Source organism: Beta vulgaris, chromosome 8, assembly GCF_026745355.1.
Source record: "Beta vulgaris subsp. vulgaris cultivar EL10 chromosome 8, EL10.2, whole genome shotgun sequence".
NCBI classification, from domain to species: domain Eukaryota; kingdom Viridiplantae; phylum Streptophyta; class Magnoliopsida; order Caryophyllales; family Amaranthaceae; genus Beta; species Beta vulgaris.
Window position 1 is genome coordinate 37,396,333 of NC_079209.1, and position 10,922 is coordinate 37,407,254.

General features: G+C 35.0%; 1 protein-coding gene across 1 annotated transcript; it reads left to right on the forward strand.

Moving 5' to 3' along the window:
* The first annotated feature begins 3,991 nt into the window (after positions 1 to 3,991).
* On the forward strand, positions 3,992 to 6,856 carry LOC104901397 (aquaporin TIP3-1). The gene is made up of 3 exons (XM_010688966.4): positions 3,992 to 4,380; positions 5,710 to 5,963; positions 6,268 to 6,856. The coding sequence occupies exons 1-3, from the start codon at positions 4,245 to 4,247 to the stop codon at positions 6,649 to 6,651; spliced, it is 774 nt and encodes a 257-aa protein (XP_010687268.1). The 5' UTR covers positions 3,992 to 4,244; the 3' UTR covers positions 6,652 to 6,856.
* Positions 6,857 to 10,922: the final 4,066 nt, after the last annotated feature.

Here is a 10,922-nt window from a genome sequence, read left to right on the forward strand (position 1 = left end):
TGGTTCTGATAATAACAACAACAATGCTAATCGGGGACATCGAAATGGTATAAGTGAATATTCTAACTTGTCATTTTCTAGTTTTTTCTTGATTCTGTTACTAATGATCCGTCCTCAGTAGGGAATAATTTGTCAAGTGGCAATTTAAACTCTACCCCTACTTGCGATACTTGTGGTCTTTGTTGGTGTCTAGGTCATCAAGCGGCTTATTGCCCGCAACAATTCAATTCGACCTTTGTTCCTACCTCTCCGAATAGTGTTAGTTGAGCTTTAGCTGCAATGTTTGTTGGCGGTGAAGCAGATGACTCTGTTTGGTACCCGAATTTGGGAGCTGCCTCTCATATGACTCCTCAGGATGGTAGGCTTTATGCTATTCTTCCTTACATTGGGTCAAAATCTGTTGTAGTTAGAAATGGTACCTCTAGTGTTGGAAAATTGACATAAAAAACTTCCAGTCATCCTCTCACTTTGTCTTCTATTTGTCATGTGCCTAATCTGAAACATAAAATTAATTATCCGTTAACACGTTATGTCAAGAAAATGATTATGGTGTGTGTTTTGATAAAAAAAATTGTTTCTGTTAAGGACAAGACAACGAGGGAGGTTCTGCTTCGGGGATCTAGTAAGCACAATTTCTATCCAATTCAACTTACCCTTGTCACCAATGAGTCAGTCGTTGCTGCTTTGCTAGCTACTAAGGAGTCTAGAGATGTTTGCCATGCTCATCTTGGTCATACTTCATCTATAGTTTTACGATCTTTATGTTCAAATAAGTCTATTTAATGTACTTCAAAATTTCATGATGATTGCGTTAGTTGTAAGATAGGAAAAATACATCGATTACCTTTTGATCCTGCTGAACATCGTTCTCCTTATCCATTATATAAAATTCACACTGATCTTTTGCAATATCCTATTTTGTCAAATCAATTTTATAAATATAATGTTGTTTTTGTTTATGTCTCGCGATATTCATGGCTTTATCCTTTACGTCGAAATTCTGACGCTCACTCACAATTTCTTGTGTTTCAATAGATGGTGGAAATTTTATTTAATCACAAAATTAAAATTCTCAAGAGTGATGGAGGTAGGGAATTTGATAATTCTCCTCTTCTTCAGCATTTTTGTGACAATGGTATTGTGTTTCGAAAGTCCTGTCCCCACACCCAATTTCAGAATGGTGTTGCAGAACGCAAACATCGTCATATTATTGAAATGGCTCGTACAATGCTTATTCACTCCGATTTTCCAGCTGAACTTTGGGTTGATGCTTCGTACACTGCCACTTACACCATCAATATATTGCCGAGCTTAGTTCTAGGGGGTGTCTCTCCTTTTGAGAAGCTTTTTCATCGTCCTCCTTCTTATCATATATTGAAAACTTTTGGTTGTGCCTGTTTTCCTTTGCTCATGGATTCAAAAATAAGCAAACTTCAACCTAAGTCAAAACGATGTATTTTCATTGGATATGCAGTAAATTATAAAGGTTATCCTTGTCTAGATCCTATTACACACAAAATTTATATCAGTTGTCATGTTTTGTTTCATGAACATAAATTTCGTTACCGCTCTCTTGTTGGCTCCAACTCTTCCGTGCCATTTACATCTCCCTCGGTTTTGATTGTTGATTGGAGTCCCACAAATGTTGCTAATGTATTACATGTGCCTTCTGACGTAAGTGTTGCCCCTTTAGTGTCGTGTCGTTCTTCCCCTCACGTCATTGGTCACTTTTATGTGCACTCCCCCCCCCCCCCTTCGTACTCAACCGTTAGTTGGCCCAAACCATCCTTCCCTTAGCCAACCTGATCCGCCCGCTGGGCCTGGTCGGTATTCTTTGGCTTCCACTGCCTAGCCCGCTGGAATTCCAGCGCCTTGGACAGTCCCTCTCTTCGTCTTGCCTTGCTGTTCCATGCACTGACCCACCAGCGACAGTTGGGCCTTCCTTCTCCCATGTTGATGGTGTCAAAGCCCATAGTCTGAATGAATTTAAAAACTGAATGGTTGAGTCAGAACCAACTAATGTTAAACAAGCTCCTAAAGACTCACATTGGTGTCAAGCTATGCTTGATGAGTATATGGCTTTGATTAAAAATGATACATGGGAGTTGGTACCTCGCAACTATGATAAGAATCTACTTGGTTGTAAGCGGGTTTATCGGGTTAAATACAATTCTGATGGTTCTGTGGAGCGCTTCAAAGCTAAAATTGTCGTTTTCGGAAATCACCAGCAGACATGTATATGATTGCTTTAAACCCTTTAGTCATGTTGTTAAGCCAACTACTATTCGCTTAGTCCTTACTATTGATGTCTCTCTTAAATGGCATGTCTATCAATTAGATGTCAAAAATGCTTTTTTTATGGTTTTCTTCATGAAGAGGTTTATATGCGTCAACCTCCAGGTTTTGTTCACCCATCTAAACCCACACATATTTGTTGTCTGCGTAAGTCCATTTATTGTTTGAAGCAAGCTCCTCGAGCTTGGTTCTCTCGGTTCAGCAACTTCTTGTTATCTATTGGTTTCAAGTGCAGCAGTTGTGACACTTCCATGTTCACTCAAAAAATTCGTGGTCATCTCATTATACTTCTCTTGTATGTTGATTACATTGTTCTTACTGGTAGTAGCTATGGTCTTGTTCACAAATTCATCTCTGTTCTTTCTTCATAGTTTGCTACGAAGGATTTAGGGGATGTTCATTATTTTCTAGGTGTTCAGGTTGTGCGTACTCCATCTGGTTTATTATTGTCTCAAACCAATTATGTTTTTGATTTATTTCGCAAATTTTACCTCCATACTATTAAATTAGTTCCTACGCATGTTGTCTCTAGAGTTACATTGTCTCTTCTTGACGGAGAACTTGTTGTTGATCCCACAGATTATCATGGTATGGTTGGTGCTTTGCAATACTTAACCATGACTCGTCCAGATCTTGCTTATGTTGTAAATATGACGTCTCAGTTTATGCATGCTCCTCGTACTACTCATCTTCATCTTGTAAAAAGAATTTTTAAATATCTGCAAGGCACTTTGGCGTTTGGTCTTTTCTTACATAGCAGCAACTCTCCTACTGTTGTTATTGTCTACTCTGATGCAGATTGGGCGAGTTGTCCTGATACTCGTCGTTCTACTACTAGTTATGTTGTTTCCTTGGAAAGAACTTGATTTCCTGGCGCTCCGTTATCTTCTTTGACAACATGTGATTTTGTACTGTGATAATGTTTCTACTACTTAACTCACTACTAATCCAGTTCAACATGATCGAAGCAATCATATTGATGTTGATTATCATTTTCTTCGTGAAAAAGTGGCCAAAGGTGGTCTTATGGTTCGTCATGAACTTCCCTCGATTGCAAGTTGTTGATATTTTTACTAAAGGCCTATCTACTGATTTGTTTTGAAACATCGTTTCAATCTATTCATTGTTTCACCCCGTAAAGATTGAGGGGGTGTATTAGTGTTATATTGTATAGAAAGGAATTCTACTCGTCTTAGGTTTGTATTGTAACCTGATATATATAATGTGAGAGTTAACTAATCAGGTTAACCCAATTATTTCCCACACTTATACCGTTATATATATATATATATATTATTTATTTCTATATTCAATACTTCCATAATATTACGCTACCTCTGCTGAGGGATCTTGGATTCGCCACGGATATGGTCTCCATTCAAGACATTAATTTGTGTTTCGTTCTTCGTTATCCTATTAGTATTATTTAGTAACATTTTATTTACGTAAAAACAGGATCTGATAAAACGGGGCCCAAATAGAGGGATCAACACATGCATATACAAGGTGACACAATTGAAATTCTTTTCTTTAGTTGTAGATAGAGACGAGATTGATTTTGTAACAGATAGCATTAACTCCATGTTGCTAGTAGAGGCGAAAGGGTGTCAAAAACCAAAATATTGTACGTGTCAAAATTCATGCATGCCTTCTCCCAAGTGTCCACATAACTCCGATCATATTTTTGTCCATTTTAACTAAAAAACGTCACCTGTCTCTCTCTTAGTTTCCCTGAAATATTCACTTCTCAAAGTGGTGCACAAATTCAACTTTAATTTTGAGATCTGTGTATCTCGAATAGTCTTAAGGTTTTGTTCTTGATTGTTAGAAATAGTCAAGTGTTTGAAGTGGTATCTTATTTGCTGTAGATCATTTAACTTTAACTTTGTGTGTGGTAAGTAACCTGGCTTAGCGAGCTTAGCAGTTGGGCTCATAGGGAAAAATTGGGCATGGCACCGCCTCGTCGATATGCGTTCGGAAGGCCCGAAGAGGCCACCCATCCTGACTCCATGAGAGCTACTTTGGCTGAATTTATCTCTACTTTTATCTTCGTCTTCGCAGGCGAAGGCTCCCAGCTCGCTCTCCGTATGTTCAATCTCTTTTACTTTATGCATGCATGTTCTATCAGTTTTACATATTACGTCGAGAAGAGTGCAACCATTTATGTTTATAAAGAATGGGTGATTTTACTTACATACTTTTAGAAATGTTGACAAAGTAAAGGAAAAAGAGATTGAATTGAGCAAAACTAACATCGTTTTCTTGTATTAATAATTATTTATTTCATCCCAGAACAACTTTTACACAGTTTTCAAGACAAATTTTTACAATCAGATCATCTAGTTATAGCTTATACGTTAATAAAATTTCCAAAAACTTCTTCTATTTTGATTTTCATGCATGTTACGTGTTAGTGTGTTTGCATTTGAGGGATGTCATGAGACATTATTATTCATATATAACGTAGAATATTAGCCATTTAGATTAAGGACATTATTATTGTACAACGGAGGTCTAGAGTTTCTGGATTTTTAATATGATCAATATGTTGATCTTGATGGTATATTGGTATTAGACGAGATCAGAACATCGTATATTGTTATTTTTCGGTGGCCGAACATCCCATGCATTGGTTAGACTAGATTTGAAGCCATTTTAGTTTCTATTCTGTATAAACTGCCAAAAAATAGTTTTAGAGTTGGCTCGTCCTTCCTACTACAATATAAATGAATATAACAATACAGATACTAATGCGTTAGTGTTACATAGTATTATAGTCGTACTATAATTCCTATTTCTTGAAATATAATATACTCCTACTCTTGCTATAATTTCTGTTTTCATGGTTGCATAACATATTATAAGTCAATCTTTATTTTGAATCATATTTCAAGCACTTTTCATGGTGTAATAATTATAATATTTCGAATAAGGTAGCAAATGTTATATTCTAACTTGGATAGGATGTTATTCTTAGATGGTTTACTTACTACTCATTTTCAAAAACACTATTTAATACTTGCTCCTGTTTGTAATACTTGCGAAGTTAAAATTGGGCACAGTTTAAGAATAGAGATTAGAGATGGTCAAAGACAATAGTTTTTTAATCTCTCTCGACCTATGAAATTTGGACTCTTATCTATATCTTTTTATAAAGAGTCTTTCTACGACTCACTATTGAGAGGTAAATCTAATGAAAGAAAAAAAAAATGTCGTACAAAATCCCAAAACTTTCTTCTATTTACTTTCGCTTCCTAGGATGCTATTATGTGATACTGTAATTAGCAAAAAGTTCGACAATATGTTCTATCATTGATGATTAATAGTTCCTATGTATTTCCCTAACTTGACTCTTGACATTTCGTTGTTTGATTTCTTTGTTTTTATGTTGGGAATTGGATCCTAAAAATGTAGGGAAGTTATATGGTGTGGAAGCACCAGCAGGAGCCTCGTCTTTGATTATGATAGCTTTGGCACATGCATTTGGGTTATTCGCAGCTGTTGCAGCAAGCTTAAATGTATCAGGAGGGCATGTTAACCCAGCTGTTACTTTTGGTGCCCTTGTTGGTGGCAGAGTCTCTTTTCTCCGTGCTATCTTATATTGGATAGCACAACTCTTGGGTGCAATCGTCGCAGCTTTACTATTGAGGCTCACTACTGATGGCATGGTGAGTGCTATCTATTGCTAAAAATTCCCTTTATTGGACAAAGGAATATTGGAGTGCTAAATTTTTATCTCATTAGTCTTATGGGTATCCTATATACACACTTGTGTAAACACTTAGAGCATTATTAAAAGTTAATTGAGACAAAATTTTAGTGTTCTAATATTTTACCAAAAGAGGAATAGGTGTTCCATAAGTAATTAATTCGACGAATATCACTTTCATTGTTTGTTAATCAATATCTGTATGCAGTGGTATACATTTTTGTTATAAAATGATTGTGAATTTTCATCTTGTCATGTTTCAGAGGCCGATGGGGCTTGGAGTGGCATACGGGGAAGGTAACATTAATGCTTTGGTTCTAGAAATAGTGATGACATTCGGTCTGGTGTACACAGTTTATGCTACTGCCATTGACCCAAAAAGAGGTAGCTTAGGAACCATTGCACCTTTAGCCATCGCGCTGGTTGTAGGGGCAAATATCCTCGTTGGTGGACCATTTGACGGAGCATCAATGAACCCAGCAAGAGCATTTGGACCGGCATTGATTGGATGGAGATGGAGGCATCACTGGATTTACTGGGTCGGTCCATTGATAGGAGGTGGGCTTGCAGGGCTTATATACGAGTTTATTGTGATTCCTACTGAGCCGCCTCATGCTCATCAACCGTTAGCACCAGAAGATTACTAGTTATGTCTTCATAAATATGTAAACAATGCATAGTTCCTTTATGTTCTCTAGGAGTGTTTGATTTTGAAGTCTTATGTGAGCGTTTTCTTATTTTTCTTTTTGGTATTTTGGTTGTGTGCATTCTCTTTGTTATGGGCATGTTCTTAGAAGGCATATACTTTGATATGTTCTCTTAAATAAAATGTCTAAATTGCCTTTTGTTTAAGTTGTAGCAATGTTTTTTTTTTTTTTTTTTTGAAGGGAAGTTGTAGCAATGTTGATGGTTCAAATTGCCTCTATATAATATTAAGGAAAATTCTGTAAGACATTTTTTAAAAAAAACTACCTTTTAATTCTTTTTGTCAAGACAAATCTCTAGAATAATTTTTTTGTCACATGAAAACTAATAATGTTATTCTGGCATTGATCATAGGTCTCCGGCATTTGTTCACTTAATTAATGGAAAAATTATTTTCCCACACTTTTTCCCAAGAATTGTACAGTACTTGGTCCTTTATTTTCTAGGGTTTTTATTTTCCCCTAGATCCTGAACCCTTGTTGCTGTTCTTCTCCTGCTGCTTCCGGGTCCGGGAAACTTTGGCATCCTTGCCGGCATTTAGTTCAGCGTGTCGAAGCTTCACCTTTGTTGCTTCTTGTTGCACTATTCTCTCTCTTTTCTAGGTGGTGTCAATTGGTGGTGTCCTGTTCTTCTATGTCATCTTCGTTGGTGTTTCATGCTCACTGTCGCTATGGCCTATGGGTGGTCGCGGCTGTTTTGGATCTTGTTAGATTCATTTAGGAAAATACATATATTAATAATTTAATTTATGCGTTGGCAAGTGTATCTGGATAAGTGTGTCAAATATTTTGAAACATATGAAGTATATATTATATGTTTGTATGATTGTTGATACAAGCATGTAAAGGGCTTGATTATTTGTAAATTATGTTTATTTATTACCTATAATTGGTAAGGTGGTTATTGGATTTAATTATATATTAATTCATGTTTAATATTTGTGGTAAGGTAAAGTGGATTCTTGAAATTAATCGTGGTATTATGTTTCATACTTTATTAGTTAGTATTCTTTCAAAATCGTGGATTAGTGAAGGGGTAAGTGGAAGGTATGTTTTAATGACATTGGTTATTGTTGATTCAACTGCTTGGTCTAAAAGACGAATGTTATGAAATTGGTTATTATTAGTGGAGTCAAACTGGGTAATTGGATGGGTCTAGGTTGACCTAACATGAGTCGGAATGATTTGGGTCAGAATAAACTGGGTGAGAGTGTGCCATGGGTCGGAACTGGGTGTGTCTGGGTGGCCTTGGGTCAGGTTCAAATGGGTGAGGAAGCTCTCGAAACTGGGTCGGCTAGGGTTGAGTCGGCTAGTGTCTGGGTTGAGTGAATTTGGGTCAGATTGGAATAAGGTGAAGTCGGTTCAAATCGGCTTTTGGAATAACTCGGACTAGTAGAGAAATGTCGATTTGCGTCGGACCTGAGACCCCTATTTGTGTCGGACGATACAGGTCTCGACGCAGATGACCTATAACTGATATGTGTTGTATACAGAAACGACGCAGATCTTTTACCTATTCGCGTTACACGTGGCTCTCCCCAGCCCCAGATTGTAACACCCCCAAATTTCTCCACTTTAAAAACTTATACTTTCGTAAAATACTTGGAGAAACTTAAGGGTATTACCACCAAATATAAATATATTTTGGCAATACTATAACTTGATACACAAAATATGCAGCGGAAACTTCTAACTTTATTTATAAAAATAATATTATTATCCAAAAACCACAATACTAATATGAAAAGTCTAAAGACTAATAAAATAGTGAGCTAGTTTTATCGATCCCAAAAGGTTCCTCCCATGCATCATGAATCATCAATAGACCTGCAAACTACTCCACGTAAGGAAAGTAGGGCAAAGCCAAAACAAAGAGGAAATACGAGTCAGTTGAAATACTGAGTACAATTACGTGCAAGACTTTTAAACTTGTAAATATATAATTCACATACTTTCATAAACATGCTTTATTTCACAATTCTAGTGACAACAAAAGATAAGATCAATCCATTATTAAATTCACGTTAACACCAAAAAATATATCTCCTTTAATAATTCCATTAAAAGTGAAAAATAATAATATAAGAACTTAACTTAAACCCCTTTTCTTGATCCGCGGATCCTAAGTGTGCACACCCCCCAAGTTAGTATCCCTTTATGAATACAAAGACATTGGAGTAACCTTGATGCCAACTAGTGGACTTGGAAGAACCTTTCTTGAACAAAACTAAGTGGTAATTGTAATAAGAATAACATAGGGGTAAACCTTTCCTTTAATTCAAATAAAGAATTATGATAAACAAACTTAATTATAGGGAATTAAAAAAAAAGATAATTTAAACTTTTAAAACTAAAACTCATGTCTTGAGTTACTCAAAGCCACTGATTTGCAAAAGTGGATTCCTTGGATTATACATGCGAACTGATTTTTTTATTTACTTTTCTAAAACAAACAAAACAATATTTGGTTGGTTTAGCATATCTACGAGTCAACAAAGCAAGAGAAAATACAAGCTTTAATTTTATCTAGCCTAAATGATAAGAAAGTTTAATTAAACCAATTGCATATACCAATTCATAATTTATATATAACTAATGTATACATAATAAAGATCAAGCCACGTAAACGTACCTGATAATTCACGAAACAAGAAAATCAACTAGTAAGGGAATGTTCACGAACGAAATCCTCCTATTAATTATAAACTAGTTCTAATCAATACGATGAACAATATATGAACTCTAAAAGAAAATTATGCTAAACTAACTAATTATAGACATGATTCATGCTCAACAATTAAAACATGTTTTTATAAAACTCAAAAAGATCAAAAACTAGGAATTAAAACAACTTTTAAAAAAATAGAGTACTTACAAAACCTCCCGCTAAAACTCCTCGGTGAAAAACTAAAACTACTCAAAGATACCACTCACTTTAGGGAAAACTTTATAAGGAACTCTCAATATTTTTTGGTGAAGAGAAAGTGAAGGGTTAGAGGGGTACTTTCTTCCCTCCTGTAAGTCACCCTAACCTTGTTTGGTCCGGTTAAAATTACTTTTTGAGCGTCACAATTGATATGACCCTTTTATTTTCCAAGCCAATCCATCCCAAGGATGACATCTAGGTCTTTCATCTCATACTCAATCAAGTCAGACGGAAATTCTATTCCTGCTATAAGTAGAGGTACCTGCCTATATAACTTAGAACAATGCAATTCTTCTCCTGATGGTAATAATGCAAAACTGACAGAAATGTATTCTGGACTAACTAGTCTTAGACGTTCACCTAGGGTCCTAGTCATGAATGAATGTGATGCTCCTGAATCAAATAAAACCTTAACAGGCATAGAATTAACAGAAAAAGTACCAGCTATCACATCAGATGTGGCCTTAGCCTCACGACCATTTATTGCAAAGATGCGCCCCTTGGTCTGACTATTTCCATTCCCGTTTCCTGGCTTAGCACTCCCAGATTGTTGCGTAGGGTTTGACAGATTAGAATCTATGGTCTTGTTATCCTGGGCAGGAATTGTAATATCCCAAATTTTTGTAACTATTTTATAAAATTTATTTTGTTATAATAAGATTTTATAAATATAAATTCTGAAAAATAAAGTAAAATCATAATAAATCAGATTTTTTTTATGAAACTGTTTTTATTTATTAAATCAGATTTTTATCTTTTTTTAAAAAATAAAAAATAAATTTCGAAATCAGAATTTTTTTTTTAAAATCAGATTTTCTGTTCAAAAAAAAAAGATAGAGAGAAAAGAAAATTCTAAATACTTATCTTTTAATTAAAACCCTAGATTTATACATACTAGTTTTTATATGCACGCGATGCGTGCGAAGATACGTAGAAAATTAATTTCTTTTAGGAGATGAAGAAAATTAAATCAATTATTAATTATTTCTAATAAATTAGGAATATTTGAATTGTTGATGGTTTTCTTTTTGTAATATTTTTTTTATTTTTAAAATTAATTAGGTAGTTTTATTATTTATTTTTCATTAAAGTAAGTAGTTAGAATAGAGAAGTTATGAGGGTAAAATGGAATTTTTAATATTTTGGTGTCCTACCCCTCTTCTCATATAGAATAGATATATATATATATATATATATATATATATATATATATATACCCTATACACCCAAAAATCTCCCCGTAATACACTTTCTTCATCTTTTTGGTAAGCTCTACATTTCAAATCTA

Bases quoted from the DNA above. Each gene is read 5' to 3' on its own strand.
- LOC104901397 (XM_010688966.4), top strand. From the start codon at position 4,245: ATGGCACCGCCTCGTCGATATGCGTTCGGAAGGCCCGAAGAGGCCACC. The intron at 4,381-5,709 runs GTATGTTCAATC...CTAAAAATGTAG, and splicing joins AGGCTCCCAGCTCGCTCTCC to GGAAGTTATATGGTGTGGAA. The intron at 5,964-6,267 runs GTGAGTGCTATC...GTCATGTTTCAG, and splicing joins GGCTCACTACTGATGGCATG to AGGCCGATGGGGCTTGGAGT.